The following is an 18,089-nucleotide window of genomic DNA, read 5'->3' on the forward strand; positions in this document are numbered from 1 at the left end:
AACATGTCGGCCACTTTTGAAACCAAGGACTTGACGGAATAGGAACGACCTGAGATAGCGAATAGATAGTCTCATAATACGTGGGGTGAATAGACAGTGCGAGATTTCAAGACTGACGCCTTCGATGTTGGCTAGTGTACCACGTCGGCGATCTGTGCGCTTGGGCGTAAGACCGCCGAGCCGCAGCGACTCATGGGGACAACACAGGACCAATGAACCCATGCTGCGATGACCACGTGCACACTTGACAGCCATCTCCATCATCTTTCTCAGGAGAAGGAGAGGCGGTTGTTAGGGCTGGCATTGCATCTAAGTTCTTGTAAATGTTCAATTTCATAATATCTCCAAATTCACTGTTGCTGATGCATACCAGGGGCCTGTATAGTGGCATTCGGCGATGCCCTCAGCCAAGGGACCCACGGGAACTTCGCAACGCCGCTTCTCCACCATAACAATTGCTTTCTCCCGCTACATACTCCGTAAGTAAACCTTGATCCCGAATCCCTTCAAGTAATGAATCTCAAAATCAGCTAGACCCTACCATTGAAACTACGCTACTTTAACAGAAACCTTCTCTTTTCACCGAAGTTTAATATATCCATTCCAAAATGCGCCAGCTCAAATTTGATCAACCCGATGCGATCCGATTCCCCATTCGCATTTGTACGTACGATGAGACAGACCAAGGCATGTGGTTCGCGAGGCTTCCTGGTGATATCCTCGATACGACGTCTCATTGCCTTTGGCCCCTTACGATCCCATGCTTTGATAGCGTCGAAAATCTTCTTGCGGGGTTCTGAATGCCTCCCCAGCACCACGCACTCATACTCACCTGTCATGAGCTTCCTTCGTAGCTCCTTAAAGTCACAACGGTCGTCGGACATGTGCAGGTGAATCCTCCGTGATTGTTTTGGTTGTGACGTGCGCCAATCTAGATAATAGAATACGATGTTTGAGACATCGAGGACATGCGCATCAAAATGCAGAACTTTGGCCGTCAAAAGCATGCGGAAGACATCATCGTTCTGAGGTCTCCTTCCGAACAACCACTGGTAATCAATGGTCATCCCGTTCTGGAAACGAATCGCCACAGATGTGAGGGTGCTTGTCCAGCCATAAGGAAGGTCGCCTCTGAAACCAACCTCCCCAATCCAGCCAGCCCAAGACCACGAGGGAAACCCAAATCGGCGTTGTGGCTGCGGCGCAGGAGTATCGGCGGCTACCCAAGTGCAATGCGACCATGCCAGAGCATAGCTGAGATGGTCTAGATACTCCGGCTCACGATTGGGTAGCTTGGCCATTGGAAAAGGAATAGTTATACCTGCTAGACTGTATATTTGCGCCGATGACTTGGCATAGAAGTGCGCGAGGCCTGAGTAGGCATTCAGTACGTCGTCGTTGTTGGTCAACTCTCTTTTCGTGTACTTTCGCGTTTGCCATTGACATTGACGTATAATATCAACCTTGCGGTGATTTGCCGTATTTTTCTTCACATTGACATGTGAAAACTGGTTTGAATTCCCGCAGATAAAGCTTCCGGCACGGTTAAGTGCTCGGAATCGCTGGCTAGATAGTATGTGCAGAGGTTTCAAGTTGGTTTTGAAGCTCTGCGTGATGTTCATCGCGTTACATTCAAAATAGATCTGTTGGTCGGTGAAGAATAGACGCCGCGTCGAGAACAGGCCCTCTTGATACGTCCAGGCTCTAGTCGCCCACTTTGAATGCTCGATGGAATCTTGCGGGTCTTGAAGTGTATGCATGAACTTGTACTTGCCAACAGTTGTGGACTGCCGCCTCCACAATCGAGGAGTGGTGCTCACGCCTGGCAAGCCGGCGCCTGAATCTTCTCCCAGGGCGAAAATGGTCAAGTGGGCGCCAGCGTAGATATCTCCCATCTGACTACACTGCTGTTGCCTTTCCTCTTCATTGTCCTGATCAATGCAGTATTTGTCAATCCAAAGATAGCGGTAGCCCAATGCCTTGGTAACAATAATAGCATCGCTGATTGTCAAGGGAATCTCAGCGGGAAGACGTCGTCGCGGAACTCTTTTCGATGCGGTAGTCGCAGGAAGGTTTGTGATCATACCAGAATAATTCCTTACTAGGAACAAGTCCTTGATTCGATGGTTTTCTGTATCATGATTATGGCGCTGATTGTGAGTTGTGGCTTGTAGCGGTCTTGTTCTGATTGCCAGAGCATTGCTCACTGCCGCAGAGGTCGAACCTCGTGACATTTCTGAAGACTCCGTATGGGTTGAAGGTCCCCAGACATAGCTGAGAGCAATGTATTTGTCCTCTTGGCAATGATTGCGGATGATTGGCGTCGAGGGCTGACAGTCGATAACCTTCATTCCCTTGACCATGGGTGGTTTGGGATTGCAGAGCTCTCGGTGGAATTTGCAACGCTTGAGAAGAGGTTTCACAAAATCCGTGTTGAACTTTTGAGAGACCTGTTGTGGAAACAACACCTCCTCTTCAGCTTGTTCCCTATTTGGCATGACTACAACCATTCCATTCTCAGCGATATGTTCTCGCAACTTTTCTTTCCAGCCCACTTTATGACCTTTACCGATTGGGACGACGGCAATATGGAATGGAGCGTTGTGCTGCCGAAGAATCGCTCTTGCTTCAGGGAAATCGTTGACGTGGGGTAAGTGTCGAAGATTACGAAATATATGGATTTCGTCGCCAATGTCCTTTTCTTTCCAGTCGTAAGGATTTCGCTCTCGAAGTAAAGGCTCTATCCAAGGCGCACGTAACTGACGGCACATTGGACACGCTGCATTGGCGGGTACATATCGAAAACGTTTCCCAACTAGACATACCGGCTTACCCCACCACGACCAGCTTCCTGTAGGATCAAGCCATTCGTCCAATGCGTCCCAGTATATACTTGTGCACTCTTCGCAGAGATCATCTGTTGATGTCCGAATTGTCGTATTGTGACGTTTGGGACTATGATTGCCGTGCTGCTGGAATTCTTCGTGGCTGTCATCTCGGGATCTCTTCCTAGGCTGACTAGTGAGCTGCGATGAGATGTCAGCTACAGTTCGGTAGCAATGATCTTCGTGATTCTGCATGCCACGATGATGTGACCGTCCCAGTATGCATTATGATGCTGTCTAGATGGTATCAAGTACTCACCCGTTCTACCGTGCTTGTAGTGTTCATCCGGGCCATATTCTGCATTCGCCTGGTTCCCGTCGTCGGGATAACACCTGACAATCCTTTGGAATCCATGAATCTGAATGTGACATGCTGCTGGGGGTCATTATAGTAGTTGCGATACAAGGAGTTGTGAACACCAATGTTGACCTTGGAAAACGATAATGGATCAATCCAAATAAGATAAAGTTGAAGAGCAAGACCTTTACTCGCAAAAACGGCTGGGGAACGGGTTGGGGCATTTTATTACAGAATCGTAGTGTTGAAATATGCTGGTTGCGCACCGCCAAAACATGCGATAAGATATGGCCAATCAGACGTCATATATGTTAGATGTTTTCTTGGAGAAATCTGCACGTCCAGAAACGCCAACACTGATTTGATAGGCCGCTGGGGTTCTATGACTGCAACGTGCAGATATATCCGACGTCGCAAGGTTGACAAGCGCCCGTTGTGTGCGAGCTGAAACCTTGATTGCCACTGAACATGCCACATTGAGTGCGGCTGAACACAAGTGGAATAACGTCTCGACCAGCTAGCCAAGACAGAGACTTGGGCACAACGCGGGGACGTGGGGGGCCCAACGGTGGTCAACAGGAAGCCTGCCCAAGCAAAGAAGATCTCGATGAACAAGTATGAACGTGGAGACTAACACTGGTGAAAACATGTTTATATTCAAAGACTGTTAGAAATTCCCTGTACACCTTTCATAACCTTTCCGTGGCATCTTCCGCTTGTCGGCCACGAGATCGAAAAGTTGGCCCCGCGTTCTAAGGTACGCATCTATTAGCTAGCGTCAATCGTGGCTGTGCTCATGGGGTCTGGACGTCTTAGGCGTTTTACAAATTCGAATTGAAGATGCGCCTGCACGGTCAATTTGCCTGTGAACTGTGGTTAATGGGTTCGTTTGAGACCTCAAGGATGTTCTGGTACAGATCGGTAGGATGGTAGTACTGCCTTTTCCAATAGTCAGCTCATTTCTGGACGGTTAGTGATTGATCGTGTGGTGGTCTGTGTACGCGGCAGCCCTGCCAGGTTACTATATATTGGTTTTGTTGTTCGGGATGTCGTAACAAATATGATCTTTTGTTAAATAAGCTGTGATGAGCCGCCAGTATAAACTCTTATCGGCGACGCTTGTAGACGGCATTTTCATACTAACCTGACAAACATAATCTTTGCAGATTCCACTCTGCTAACATTGTTCCGACAAACCTCTCCCAGATGCGTGGCCCTCTGTCTTATGATATCAGCATCACCCTTCCTCCTCCCCGCCAATCAGATTAGAAGCTACATACTTCTTATCGTTAACCACGCAATTACTAACTATATCACCATGCCTGTAGACAACTATCCAAGGATACTCAACTCACGTGGTGTGTTTAAATGTGTCATACCACATAGGAAGCAGAACCTGTGGAACGCCAGCCTTTGATGAAGTTTACATTATATCATGTTCAAGTATAAGCAAAACTATTTGCCGAGTCGCCTTCAAATACGAACGCATCCTCCATGATGCGCCGAGCAGACAACATCGCCGCTTCGCGAGATCGCCACCGGATTAGTCTTTAATCTGTTCTCGATTCCACACAGCCTCGCTCTACGCTATATACAAGCTGTTTCAAAACAGCATCACTACTGTTTTTCCAACGTGGTGCAGTTTTTATACCTCGAATAGTATCATCTTCAGTCCTGGATCCCCAAGACATGGCAAGTGAGACCTTCTTGTTTGTTTTTAACGAAAGAGAAAAGAAGCTGCTTTTTTTTCTTTCTAATTCTGAGTTAAGGAGTGACTTTAGCCACACGAAAAATTATCTCGCAGGTTGCATTATTGCCCATAGGCTACGGAACAAATTATGGCCTGGAAATCTCGAACGCTATGAGAGACTGGGGCCACGACAAAAGCCATATGGAGGGAGTTTACCTCATGTTACAACAGCCAGATGGTAGCGGATATTCTATCTTTGGGAAAAACATCCAGCATAATACAATTAGTGGAAGCTGGGTTGATATTCGTCGGAACTAGGATCGAGTAAGTCTTACGAAATGCCTCCTACTAGATATCAAGTCTTGACTAAGTTGGCTTTATATGGTCGGGCAAGGGGTATAAGCGAAATAGGTATCGAATATGATGCAGCGAAAGTGACGTGTTTATCAATCTGTGAAAGAACCATCACCTCTATTAACTTGCAAAGGTGTCCTTCAGCTCGCGGTCGAAGCCGTTTTTGGCTTTTGCAGCTGGATCTAGCAGATATGCATTCTCATCTTGTCAATAAAACATAGGATGCTACTGAAGCGAACATATGTGGTGATCAATAGTAGTCACTGCTCCACTGAAGGCTACCTAGTGCGGTTGCCCGGTGCATATTTGAGGCATCCATTGAACACTCAACTTGTTTAGAACGGCAGGAATATTTCTAGCAGGTATCTGAACTGGCTGATGAACGAATTAGAACAAAAAAAGATTCGGGCGTCAGCAGTACGAAGGCCTCCGAATGGTCAGTGACTGGATCGCAAGTTATGGAAGATTTGGGGATTGGTGAATCGGAAAAGAAGGAATGTTTGGGCAGTATCCATGGTATAGACACTATACTCGAATACTATGGTGAGCCGGATATTATCATCGACGAGAATCTTTCTATCGCAAACGGGAGCATTACGGTAGCGAAGATGCCATGCGCGAACTCTTCCAACAATAGCCTCTTTCATGAATTTAGTGGCCACGAAGAACTGCCATTGCATTGACTAGAGATGCTTAGCTTTGATTCTCTAAGCATTATGCACTAAATTGTCCTTACTGTCGCATTCATTGGAAGAAGTGTAAGCTGGTCTTCGAAAGTTCGTTCTGATTGTCCCGCACGACAACAGGATCATGTACCTATGTTTCGATAATACATGAGAAGAGACCTCGACACAAAGTATGACTACCTGCCCTTTCGTACCGTTTAGGCGGAGGAACAAAAGAGGATGCCGACAAAAGGACGCTAGATAAGAACGCTGTTCGAACCACGATTGAATTTGGCAACCGGGCAGTCACAGGAACAATAGAGGAGGGGAAACAGCACCTTTAACAAACCAAAGAGCTACTGTGTAGGTCCTATCAATGCTACACAAATCCACTAACCTGCTAACCTAGCAGATCGCGCGATAGCCGCTAAACAAAGGACTCTAAACTCTTGAAGAAATGACTTCCAGTCAACCTGCTAACCTAGAAATGAATACGTCGTGGAGGTGAGAATGGCTAAGGGATTGCATTCGGGTAAATTACAGAAGACTATGAGCTGAAGGGACGAAAGTTCTCCAGCAGTCGTTGTAAACTAGTCTTCGCAGATAAACTCAATTGCCCCCTAGTCTAGGGGCCACTGTAGCCTGGGCGTATAAACATGCGTGCGTGTGTATTCGGCTGCTTAATGTGTATTTTGCACCCTACGCCCTGAGCCCCACATGCCCCATACGATACGCCTTACACCCCACACCCCAGACGCCGTACTATCCAATAATCATGCGTCTGAAAACAGCCCCGCTCTTTCGCAATCGGAATCGTGCCCAGGCATCTATTAAGCAGAAGAGGGGCATGTAGCGGTCGCATTGCGTACTGTCGTGTTACCCACAAAGATTGGTCACAGGCCTCATGGTACAGCCATTACTTGGCCTTGATGGCACCGGAGATGGCCTCTTCGCTAAGCAGGCGAGGCCAGAAAGGCCCTAAACGTCTCAACGTTGGCTTGGAGATTACTAGAATGTATCACTGACGCACGCTTTTATTTACTCATTCATTTATTAGCTTTATCGTCAAAGTCCGATCTCTACGTACATTAAATGAAGAAGCATCTAATTATACAAATACCCTAGACAAGAACAGTCCTACTTGCCATCATGTCCAAAAGCCGATCGTCTCGCTCTGGTTTTGATTTGTGTTTAATCTAATTCCGAACTTGGTTCCAATCCGTTGGGAGGACCACCACTACCAGTAGAGTAGGACACTCTAATCTCGTAAATACCTTAGGTCACTGAACGTTACCGGTCATTATCTTTCACCACTTTTCATTCAGAGTGAGATATAGGACAATTTCAGTCATGATGGTGGGGTTGGTAGATATACGATAGTCATAGAACACAAGTCGCCGAACGACGGGAATATTTTGGGTAGAATGGTAATGACGGAATGCTAACACTTGTCTAGTGAAACCTATTATGCGAGCGCTTAGGTGACTAACTCAGTATTGATCAAGGACAAATATACCTGCTGATTCCGGAGAAATTGTGCTCAGTGCCCTGAAGTCCGGAGAATACATCCTCCTGATTCGCGCCGTTCATTACTTAAGCTAATGCTCGTCGAGATAAGAAAATATTTTTTAATATTCGATACGATTTGCTGCATAACAACCCTATCTAATTGCGACGAACACGTAACCCCCATTTATCAGTCCAGACCTTCAACAGTTTGTCGCAAACTCTCCTTAAGGCCGGTGTAGCCCTGTTGACCATACCACTTTTTCAACAATTCTGCACCGCGCTTGTTGTCGACTTCGCTGATATCTGAGTCTTGTTTCTGGTTGTCAGCGAACCTTTTAGAGGGGAATAGGTCTCGAAAGTTATCCAATACGACATTCCAGTTAAATGGAACATCAAACGCCAGTATGCGCTCGTTCTTTACTGAACTGTCAATCAATGCGATTAGGTGCAGCCGAGCACAATCAACTACATTCACCATGTACTGCGGTAGAAAGTCCCACTGTATGTCTCCTTTGTAGGCCTTGATGACGAGACCGCCAGTTTCACCATGTGAGTCAATTACCCGACCCATATTCACTGCCGGGTTAATCTGGGAACCAAGTCAGCGTAATGCACAAACTACCTCACTGGTAATATTTCTTACACAGTTAACAGTAAAACTGGGATTCTGATCCTTGACAAATTTCCATACTGCCTGCTCCGCCTTCGTCTTGCTTGCGGAATAAACCTTGAACGCATTCTCTGGTTTGTACGGTGGTGGGAAGTCTGCGTATTCGTCGACCTCGGTGTTCCAAGATTTGCTGTCAATATAAAACCTAACTCCAGGTTTGGGCAAGGATGTGGATGTGCTTGAACTTGTAAACACAAATCTCTGAATCCTTGGTTCTTTGGCTGCCGAGCGGAGGATGGATGTTGCTCCATTAACCGCAGGAGGCACGACTTCCTTTGGATTGGGGCTGAACGTCAAAGGTGAGGACATGTGTACAATAGCGTCAACTCCCTTGACAGCCTCATCGAATGCCCCTTCTGGTTCCATCTCTGGCACCACCACACAATCGTAGTTCGGTGAACTAAAGACGGCTTTAGTCTTCTGTGCCTTAGCTGGAGATCTTGCTGTTCCACGAATTTTGTAACCAGCTTTGAGAGCTTCGACAACAAAATTACTAGCAATGTACCCTGACGCACCCGTAACTAGTACGAGTGATCCCTTGGGCAGGGCCAAGTCTCCGTTATTCAAGATAGCCATAATACTTTTCTGTTTTTATGATTACTGAGAGGCTTAATTGAAGCGAGATACTAAATACTGTCGTTCTAACTCAATAGAAAGAAGTCAGGAGACTAAGTACGCTATTTAACTTTCGGGGATTTACTACAGAAACAGATGGGCATTAGTAATGCCGATGGGTATTAGTAACGCCAGTGGGCATTAGTAACGTGCCAATACCTCGATGAGGGGCATACATGAAGATTGGCCCGGGGTATACGTGGCTACCAGTCTGCACACTGAAACTTTAAAGTGGATATAGTAACTTAGCACCGCTGCACATTCATGATTTTATTATCACTTGTGCCGATTGAGCCTAATCATCAGATTCTGGTTAATTATAGAGTTGTATTAAATCAGAATCATTTACATTTTATATTATTTATATATAAGAAATCTCAGATAACTGACGAAGCAGTGATTTTCAAGTCCTAACCGTTACTATGCTTTCCGCTTATGATAACAGGTGCCACTTCTGGTAAGCTTTATCGTAGCTGCTTCAAAATGACATCAAGATAAGAATAATTATAACAGTTGTGCAGGAATTCTTGGCCGGAGGTTGTCAAGGAATTATGCAGTAGGCCCAATTAATAGACCACGGTATACACCATGTCTCGGTCGAAAAGAGAGGACTTTTGGGCACAGATTCACCATATCCTTCTGGATTTGAGTACGAAGCTTGGAGACATGCCCCGCGATATGGAGAGCCTTGAGGCCGACTACCTCTTTTTTTGCAACATACCTGCAAATGAATCCGACGAGAAAAACACGCGTGTAAACGGTAAGTTTTGATCGGTTATCTACGAATTTTTAAAATCTTAAACTAAGCAGGTGAGATGTTGGCTCCTTTTTTCCTTCTTTCTTTTTATACTGTAAGTCAACGGTCATGCTGCAGGCATCAAGCGTTTCGTCTTAGTCACTGGTGCAAAGAACAATGGGAATCACCTCGGACGGGTCAAATTTTCCATGCAAGAAGAAGACCTGCGGTGAGTAGTGACTTGCGAGAGCTCCAAATACAATCATCGCTCCTTAAGTAACTGTAGCGACGTAGTATTACGTCAATGAATTGAAGCATATATCTCTTTACAATTTGAGACTATTTTCATCAATATGTAGAATATTTGGTTGCGTGATTGAAGTACCATATATGGAGTGCGGCATCATCATGACTAGTCTAACCTAACCTAGGTGACTAGGATTGTAATCGCGAAGTCGGTGCCGCACCTCCTGGGTTTAGCCCTCTTCTTGTGAAACATCAGTATTGCCAAAAAGATTCGACCTAGTGCGTGGGTTTAGAGATAAGGTAAAATCCTCGTTTGTTATTAATTAAAAGGTTTTAGATTTCTTCTTTGCCTACGACTTCAGGTTTTTTTCATTGCCAGAAACTGAAAATATGTATGTTCTAGTATATTGTTCATTGACTCCGACAGTATGTTGACCGATATACTTCAACTTTGACAAGGGCTTCTGGAAACCGATTGAGCGTCTACTGCGAAAATAGACTCGCAGCCTCCTGTCTCAAAAATGCTATAAGTATATTGGAGATAAGCTGTCTCTTTACCGGCTGTGCCAATCTTCTCCTTCGTTGAGACGAATTCAATCTGAAAGACGTCTTTAGTAAGCTCATAAACATTTTGTTGTTATTACTATCGTTATTGCAGTTGTTGTCCTATTTGTCGAGGGAAAGGTAAAGTTTATGGCAAGAAAAATATGTAGGGAAGATCAGGAAAGTGATTTGAAAAGAATAAGAACGAAGCTGGCGAGGAAGAGCGGCGGTGTCCCATTGATACCCAAAGGAGCCTCTTCATTTCCAGCGTTGTGGAAAGTTGAGCTTGTTGTTCTGCTATGTTGCCTATCTGGCTGTTTATTTTTCGGATAATCCTGATCTTTAGTAAAAAGGTTGTCCTTGACTAAGATAGGAAAATAACGTCCTATGACGAAAGTGTTGCAAGGAAGTGTTAAGGTGCTAGTATTGACGCGCTGAGCCCTGCTTTCTATCACATAGAGGATTTCAGCCCTTATATACCTAAAAGCAGTCCGATACCGGATAAGCTTTGACACCTTACTACTTTGAAAAGCCATGTCGTAGTGCGCCACAACATCCTCAAGCCAAAATCCTCCAGGGAGGGTAATATCTTACTTGATTGGGGAATGGTAGGATTTTATCGCATTCGCCTACGAATACAGTCCCAAACATGTAGCCTTGGCGTTTTGATTGTATCTTTTAGTTTTAATTCAAAGTAGGACTTCGGGAACCGTCTGGAACATCATTTAGCAAGATCGGCTCAAGAGACAATTCGAGAGCGTGATTTTGCTTCAACTCTCAATCGATGAAATCACATTAGTTTCAGTAATCATATTCAGAACTATCCTAACACTTCCTGGCGCCCTGGCGCTGCCTTACGCTTGTTCGGACATCCATGTTTATCCGTACCCCTGGCCTTTTCCTTCGATTTTGATCTGATGCACTGACTTGAAATTTCGCTGCCAAGGGCGAACAACTACGAAGATGTCTTTGCTTGTTGCCTTTACTAGATATTAAAATGCCACAATGGTCGCACAAGAAGCTCAGATCAGGGATATTGTGCTTCTCAGCCCATCGCTTGTGGTTGGAATGATAATGCTTATGGAGTTCCTTATTGTAAGTTGTTCTGTAAAGGCATGTTTCAATTGCGCTGCATGCCAATGGTCTGTCATGATATTTTTTATGCCGGCTGGAAGGCGGTCAGTCAGTTTAAGCCATGAAGAGGATTGAAAATGAGAATGCTAAATTGATATTCAGAAGTGGACATGACATGTGGTACAGCGTTCGTCGCACATCGTCGGGAAGGTCTCAGAAAGCTTTGGATTGACATGAGGCTATAAAGCCTAGTAGCGAAAGATCTCAGAGAAAATGGCTGTGCAAAAGACATTGCACGAAGATAAAATATTTATACAAAGGTACTCACTTGTGATCACGGCCATGCTTATACCACTTCCTGCAGCACCACACGTGATTCGGGTTGGTTTCACCTGAGAAAAAGTAAGCAAGGCATAGGGTGTATATAGGCAAGATATGGCTACCTTCTTCATTTACAGCCGACGCTATTGTTGCCCCACGTTCGTTATTGTCTATCATCTCGTCTTCGTTTTCGCTTTCATTTCCAGCAATCATCTCAGAACTGTCCTCGTTCAGTCTCGCATGGAACATAGCCGATCCACTGGTGTGCGAATCAACGCCATGTACACATGCATCTGTCCTGGCCTAAATGCCTGGACCGAGACTGAAAGAGGATTCGCTATGAGTGGCGTTTTCAAATTGCGATAAACGGCAGTTGTTCGCTACAAGTGCTTCGGTAGCTTGCGAGTCGGATGATGGCATGTGCATGAACGGCTCATAAGTCTGCAAAGCTGAACCAGGTACACAGAATGTGCTGTTTGTGGGTTGAGACAGTTGGTAGGAATTTGCCACAAGTTCATTAGTGACCCATGCATTGGACCCTGAAGTGGACATCGGCGTATAGGAGTTCTCTAGAGACGAGTTTTGTTCAAATTCGTAGTTGATTTGAGACAGCACGTCCGAAAACGAAACATGTTGAAATTCCATCCCTATATCGCCCACCAACGGATCGACTTCGGAGAAGTGGCCAAGACCTCTTAGAAAGTTACTATATATCGCTTGCCAATCTGTATCTCAAAATTAGTGAAAAACATAGTTATCGAATCAGGGATTTGGCTTACTGGATCCTGAGGAGTTGCATCTGTTTGGATCACCATCAATATTGTAACTTTCGTCTTCCGCCATGACTAGCGTCCAGTTGTGCATCCGAACAAAAGGGCTGTAACACACGAAGTCGACAGTAATAAGCCAGAGGAACAAAACTAGTTATCGGATCCTCTAGTTTATGCGTGATGGGCTGTAAATAGATTCACGATAGAATAAATGTGGTATATATTGAACCTTGTTTGTAGTCAGGATTTCCTTAATGTGCAGACAAAGAGGAACTATTATACTATAGCTGATCTCTAAAAGTATTCGCGACATATTCCACGACTTTCTTCAAAGTTCCTCGAGTACATAACATTGCTCATCATTCCTTGAATTGGGCCGCAAAATCCACAGCCTTGTCGCATACAGCCTACAACACTGACGTGATAAATGCGATAACCTCCCAGTTCTTAAGTGGCATAAGTAGCGTGCAGCAGTGCCCAGTAAACTCTAAAAGACTAGTGTAAACGTTCGGTGAGTAGTCTTCAAGCTTGCCGATTTTGGTGCCGTATAGCAACTCATCAGGTCACTGGCAGGCAGCCTGCAGCCATTGGGTGCCACACTCCGCCTTGGCGGTCGGCCTCTCATGCAAGCTGCGGTCGGCCTCTTATGCAAGCTGCGGTCGGCCTCTCATGGAGGGTGTAGAGCATTTCGTCCGCCCATAGAGGCGAGATGCATAGAACTTCGAAGATTGCTGTAGAATTTTGCACAACTGACAGTGTCTTTTCTTCTTCTCGGCAGATTCATAGAGAGAGAGCCCGGCACGGTAAATAACCCCTGTGTCACCATATCAGCCACCAGAGAAGGTACACTACAAAGACAACAATTGTCACTTCCCCCATTGTTCGATGAAATTAGAATTTATTTGCACACTTCTGTCGAATCAACATGCCCATAGCTAGCGGAGAATGTGAGTATAGTTTTAACGAGAAAATACATTACGAGTTTCTCGCTGACACAGTAATTCAGCTGAAATTGTCCAGTGGACGATTCGAGCGCTTCTCAAGTTCTACGAGCCTGTCGTTCTTCTGAAAGCATTGAACATAGCGGCCCGAGAAACTGCTATATCAGCAACTGCCAACGAGCTTTCCAACACCCGAGACCCAGTGGAGCTCTATCGTGCTTTTGTGTACAAGCTTGCTCATGTCTGCGATAATGTCATCGGAGGAGCAACAATAACGGCCTTCATGATACTTCGCAGCGATTCAGGCGGTGTTCAATACTACTTTGCGTCGAATCAAAGATCGCAGGAACAGTTGAATGTTACGCAAGAATATGTGACCAAACTATTGCGGCGCGTAAAAGATTTTTCGTCAAGATCCTCTGATTCCAATTTGGTACACGACGAAGTGCTCCAGCTAGTATTACTCTTCAACCAGCAGAGACTTTCTGTTTATTTGAAAAGACTGAAGTTCCATGCAAGAGAATGTCTGGCCAATCCCTCCGCGTTGGACACCAATGACAGTCAGTAGCCCGCCATTTTTTGATGGGAATTTCACGACAGCTGACACAGAAACTAAAAAGAGGCAGTAGTCACAAGCAGTATTATAGGTTTTCTTAAATCTTCTCGACTTGAGACTCCATTACCAACCGTAGGACTCGAATGTAAGTCGATACTCAAGCACAGTCAACTTCCTTAGACTTATTTCATTGACAATATGTGTAGTCGTTGACAGATGCGAGGAGCTGCTGAAACAAGTCTCTATGCTGTCTAAATCGCCAGCCGGTGCTTTGATCCAAGCACAAGCACGGCAAGGCCGGATGCCCGGTTACAGAAGCCAAGCATGTTGGTCAGAGTTCCAGCATACTTTGAGCCGCATATTGGCATACCCCGAATCTGTTAAATTCCTAAGAAAAGCACAAAAGACTTGGCCCATTCTTTTTGATAATTACGAGATCACTCCCATTCCTTCAAGTAAACCAATCCCAAGGCCAAGCCGAGAAAAAAGCCAAACCGCGAGCGCAATCGTTGGGCGCATGACGAGGGAACAGAAAAAGATAAACATATTTCGAGAGTACGTGGGAACATTGCAAAATTTTGACCTCGATGCACGAATCCAACAAGAGTGGCGCAAAGAGAGCTTTCGACCCATCGTTCATGCCGAAATAGTGTTACTGGATTGGTTGGAGCGGAACGGCAGCGTCACAACCCAGAGGTTCTTCAACAACTGGAAGTACATTGGTGGTAGTAAACCCACGTGCAAGCTCTGTCACTATTATTTCGAGTCACACGGTTCGAAAATAGAACACAGACCAAGTCACGGAAACCTCTACATCAGCTGGCGCTTCCCGGACGTTTTCATAGTCCAGGGTGAGGAAGCCAAAAAGGCTAGGCAGACCATGATGGATCGAGTGCTGGCAAAGATCCGAGTAGATGCTTTTGAACTGGTAGAACAGAAAGTGCCGCCGAGTTACAAAGACCACGACTCTAACACATTCTCTGCTATGGTCACGTTGCAGGATAGACTGACGATAGAGGAGAGAAGCACAGACGGTATGGACATTGTGACATGTCTCATGGAAAAAGCCACTCTATAAAATGCTTAGGAATGTCTCTTATAGTCGTTGATGCTCAGCAATACATGAAGTTCTCAATTTCTGATTGTATGAACTAGTCTATTTCATTACCTGTGATCCAATACAAGTGTGTGATACACTGCAAGCAATCGCCTTGTGTCTACAACGGCGACGAGATTCAATCTCAAGAATGTTACTTTATGCCATTGTCTCTCCTGAGACAGAAAAAGAAACTGCACCAGGACTTTCTGTATCTCTCCAGCTAGACCTGCTCGTAGATGTTACACGAATTTACGAACAAGGCTTTGAAATCTTTTTATCGGGCTAAAGATTACGAAAACTACTATTGCAAACAGGAACCGTAAGATATTGACCTAAGATCAACGTACGTATCAACTTCGATAAGACTTATCAGTGGTAACACTGCTGAGCAAGTTGCTTATGAAGATGATTCTGTCAAGCTATATAAAGGAATTACATGTCTTTCGCAGCGGCGAGGAGCTGACAAGGGTAGGTCGACTACAATTTCATCTCCACCAACCTTACTAACCGTCGACCAAGTGCACCCTGACCCAGGCCCTAACTCGGTGCGAAACTTCTTATCTGTGGGGTACATTTGGAGTCATCGGTCTCGCTTGTATCGCCAAGAGGTGTCGGTAAAGGCTCCGGCTTGGAAGCTGAGTCCGCTTCTTCATCTGACTCGGCCCAACGCCACCATCCACTTCAAGTCTACAGTCGCTTGTGGTCAGTCCTAAATAAAAGGCGATCTGAATCAAAATACACTTGTATCCTACTATCGAATGGCATAGCAAACAAACAGGTTGCCGGCATATTTAACACACGTTTTGGGATGCTTACAACGACAACTAGCATGCGATGACGTATGTCATCTTTTTCGACCAGTGCTTTAACTAAAGAACTCCGGAGATTATTGGGTTTTTCAATACGTATGTCTCGAGACTGAGGCACATGCTGTCATTTGTTGATTGGAATATCGAATTATGGAACCGCTAATTAGTGCTCATAGTGATTCCATTTCACTGGTGACATTACCTCGAAGTCTGTGTATCTGCCCAGGTCTATGAACCTGTCCGCGTTTGACGGTAATTTACACATGTCTAAGTCGAGCTCTGGGAGCACGATTGGTAGGTCTCTCTTCTCAAGTGGAAGGGAATGTTCTAGCAAGTATCTAACCATCCATCCGTCCAGCTTGTAGGACTGGGTGGACAACAGACATATATTTTGAAACGTCATTAGCCTGTGAATCTATATTTCAGTCAGCTTCAAAATTGCATTGCAGCAAGCATGTATCTACATACCATGGCGTATGCTGCAGGCCAATGTTGTCGTAGTTCAATGAGGGCCTCAAAATTGTTGTTGAGCTCTCGGCGAGCCTTCTCTGTTTCTTCCATATTTCCAAATAGCAGAGTATGCACCAATACAGAGGAGGCTACAGCAGTCATGTGGCCAATCGTAGGGTAATTGATCCCGCAGTTTTTCATCTGACGCGAGAGATGCAGAAGACTACTGAACGAAGCAGCATGGTATTTGCACTTTTTAATATACGTCCGGTATACTTCAATAGAGGCTTGCTGGCTCTCAAGAAACCGAAAGTATAGTAACGTGGAATAATGGTGGTATCCAAGATGTAGAGAGATGAAAAGCCCTCCTAGGCCAGTCTGTTGCTGAGCATTGAGGTTTTGCACGGTCATCTGTACATCACTTGGAAGGGACTCAAGCCAGGACTCTAGCTGTTGCCCGAGTTGTTCTACGGTCTTGTCTAGTCGAGCGTTATCTGTATCGCCCGTGGCAGTTCGCCGGTTGAGGTCATGTACCGGGCCTGCAAGACGGACGAGGGTGACCATGTGGGCCCATAGCCCAGGTTTCCAGGCAGCAGATAGTGCCATTCGGTCAGGTCGAAGCAAGCGAAATGTGATCTCGTCCATGGGGAGATGCCAAGATATGCTGTCAAGGCGCTCCAGACAGCGAGGTATGCCATGACCCACTGAACAACAGTAGTCCGCCATGTAGAGCGACGACCAGATTCGTCGCGCAGTCTCGACTTCTATAATCGAGCCACTTTTGGCAACAATATCAAGCTTCATTATCTCAGCCATGCTGATTGCAATTCCTGGTCTTTGTTAGTAAATATCCCACCATGCTCTCTGCCAATTGTTGCTTGGGACGCCATTTGGCACACAATGCTTAAATCATGATTCACAGGTACTGCGTAGCGTTGGGTAGGTGTTCAACCAACCGTGCTACATACAGGTATGTAAGAAAGGTAAAGGTGAAACAAAAAAGAACTAAGAAAATGTATTCTTACGAACGAAAAAGGCTTCCACAGTGGTTTCACAACTGCCTGCCATCAGAACAGAAACCAAGATGCAAGCCTGTATGTTTTCGAGGCAGATATCTACGAGTTGTGCCTGTAGTAGATGCTTGGCTTGAGCTGTAAGGGGCGCTTCGAGATTGCGAAGATTAGAATTTGAAGAGAATTTTGATCCGATGGCACAGATGGCATAGACGACTGGCTTGCTTAAAGTCCCATCTTTCAACTGAGTCCGCAAAGTGGGCAAATGGAAAATGCTATGCGCCCGGTCATGGACCTTCTCTAGATAGTATTCGACAAGCTGGACTGTTGTCTCCTGTGGTAAGTCCATCACGAGGCAATAATCATGGCTCTTGTCTGCAGCAATCATGATTGGCAACTCCTCGCTTACCTCTGGTTCCGCGAGAGTTCCATTGCCCAAAGCGCTTTTTGGCAACGCGCCATCACATCTCAGTTCTCTTTGCTGGCATGAGCGGCAGACTTCGCCAAGTCTCGCGCGAGTACATTTGCGTTTGGATTCGCGGCACTGTCGGCATGCCCTTGGAGGCTTCATGTCTGGAACTTCTTGTTGTGCACGACTTAGACCATCGCTGTAGTGCCAATCTGTTGCACTAGTAAGAGTGACGAATCAGAAACTTGATGGTTCAACGTGATGGCTGATGAGTCGCAGAGCAAAGGTTCAAAGGGTCCAAATGGTATGTTGGCGATATGGAAACGTAGACCTCTCGAGGCATGATAAATATGACGTTGGTGTGGATCCAATCTCACTACCCACTGCACAAGTATCCCGTAGCGTGCCAAGAGTCAGCCGGAGCCCGGAATAGCAT

General features: G+C 45.6%; 7 protein-coding genes across 7 annotated transcripts; 2 read left to right on the forward strand and 5 right to left on the reverse strand.

Annotated features, from left to right (window-relative positions):
• Positions 1-409: 409 nt before the first annotated feature.
• On the reverse strand, positions 410-3,325 carry BKA67DRAFT_351515 (heterokaryon incompatibility protein-domain-containing protein). The gene is made up of 2 exons (XM_046096364.1): positions 3,145-3,325; positions 410-3,026 (listed from the first exon to the last, which is right to left on the reverse strand). Exons 1-2 carry the CDS (start codon positions 3,238-3,240, stop codon positions 555-557), a joined length of 2,568 nt encoding a protein of 855 aa, XP_045956524.1. The 5' UTR covers positions 3,241-3,325; the 3' UTR covers positions 410-554.
• Positions 3,326-7,506: 4,181 nt separating this feature from the next.
• On the reverse strand, positions 7,507-8,712 carry BKA67DRAFT_573404 (uncharacterized protein). Its single transcript, XM_046103351.1, has 2 exons — positions 8,045-8,712; positions 7,507-7,990 (listed from the first exon to the last, which is right to left on the reverse strand). The coding sequence occupies exons 1-2, from the start codon at positions 8,645-8,647 to the stop codon at positions 7,589-7,591; spliced, it is 1,005 nt and encodes a 334-aa protein (XP_045956525.1). The 5' UTR covers positions 8,648-8,712; the 3' UTR covers positions 7,507-7,588.
• A 262-nt stretch (positions 8,713-8,974) lies between these two features.
• BKA67DRAFT_573406 (uncharacterized protein) lies at positions 8,975-9,470 on the forward strand. The gene is made up of 2 exons (XM_046103352.1): positions 8,975-9,143; positions 9,208-9,470. The coding sequence occupies exon 2, from the start codon at positions 9,275-9,277 to the stop codon at positions 9,455-9,457; it is 183 nt and encodes a 60-aa protein (XP_045956526.1). The 5' UTR covers positions 8,975-9,143; positions 9,208-9,274; the 3' UTR covers positions 9,458-9,470.
• Positions 9,471-10,900: 1,430 nt separating this feature from the next.
• Positions 10,901-11,970, reverse strand: BKA67DRAFT_648136 (uncharacterized protein; the record flags this gene model as incomplete). Its single annotated transcript, XM_046105974.1, has 4 exons — positions 11,729-11,970; positions 11,614-11,677; positions 11,070-11,379; positions 10,901-10,924 (listed from the first exon to the last, which is right to left on the reverse strand). The coding sequence occupies exons 1-4, from the start codon at positions 11,853-11,855 to the stop codon at positions 10,901-10,903; spliced, it is 525 nt and encodes a 174-aa protein (XP_045956527.1). The 5' UTR covers positions 11,856-11,970.
• Positions 11,971-13,301: 1,331 nt separating this feature from the next.
• Positions 13,302-14,951, forward strand: BKA67DRAFT_693424 (uncharacterized protein; the record flags this gene model as incomplete). The annotated part of the gene is made up of 4 exons (XM_046109248.1): positions 13,302-13,323; positions 13,383-13,877; positions 13,938-14,018; positions 14,080-14,951. 4 exons carry the CDS (start codon positions 13,302-13,304, stop codon positions 14,949-14,951), a joined length of 1,470 nt encoding a protein of 489 aa, XP_045956528.1.
• A 993-nt stretch (positions 14,952-15,944) lies between these two features.
• On the reverse strand, positions 15,945-17,047 carry BKA67DRAFT_661010 (uncharacterized protein; the record flags this gene model as incomplete). Its single annotated transcript, XM_046107742.1, has 2 exons — positions 15,945-16,196; positions 16,250-17,047. The coding sequence occupies 2 exons, from the start codon at positions 17,045-17,047 to the stop codon at positions 15,945-15,947; spliced, it is 1,050 nt and encodes a 349-aa protein (XP_045956529.1).
• A 94-nt stretch (positions 17,048-17,141) lies between these two features.
• BKA67DRAFT_351559 (uncharacterized protein) lies at positions 17,142-17,997 on the reverse strand. Its single transcript, XM_046096365.1, has one exon. The coding sequence runs from the start codon at positions 17,813-17,815 to the stop codon at positions 17,237-17,239; it is 579 nt and encodes a 192-aa protein (XP_045956530.1). The 5' UTR covers positions 17,816-17,997; the 3' UTR covers positions 17,142-17,236.
• Positions 17,998-18,089: the final 92 nt, after the last annotated feature.

Source organism: Truncatella angustata, assembly GCF_020726525.1.
Source record: "Truncatella angustata strain MPI-SDFR-AT-0073 chromosome Unknown BKA67scaffold_6, whole genome shotgun sequence".
In the NCBI taxonomy this organism is placed as follows: domain Eukaryota; kingdom Fungi; phylum Ascomycota; class Sordariomycetes; order Amphisphaeriales; family Sporocadaceae; genus Truncatella; species Truncatella angustata.

Excerpts from the sequence above, each read along its gene's own strand:
- BKA67DRAFT_351515 (XM_046096364.1), bottom strand. The coding sequence starts at position 3,240 with ATGGATTCCAAAGGATTGTCAGGTGTTATCCCGACGACGGGAACCAGG. Across the intron at positions 3,027-3,144 it reads CTACAAGCACGGTAGAACGG|CTCACTAGTCAGCCTAGGAA; the intron begins GTGAGTACTTGA and ends ATCTCATCGCAG.
- BKA67DRAFT_573404 (XM_046103351.1), bottom strand. The coding sequence starts at position 8,647 with ATGGCTATCTTGAATAACGGAGACTTGGCCCTGCCCAAGGGATCACTC. Across the intron at positions 7,991-8,044 it reads CCAGTTTTACTGTTAACTGT|ATTAACCCGGCAGTGAATAT; the intron begins GTAAGAAATATT and ends CTTGGTTCCCAG.
- BKA67DRAFT_573406 (XM_046103352.1), top strand. The coding sequence starts at position 9,275 with ATGTCTCGGTCGAAAAGAGAGGACTTTTGGGCACAGATTCACCATATC.
- BKA67DRAFT_351559 (XM_046096365.1), bottom strand. The coding sequence starts at position 17,815 with ATGAAGCCTCCAAGGGCATGCCGACAGTGCCGCGAATCCAAACGCAAA.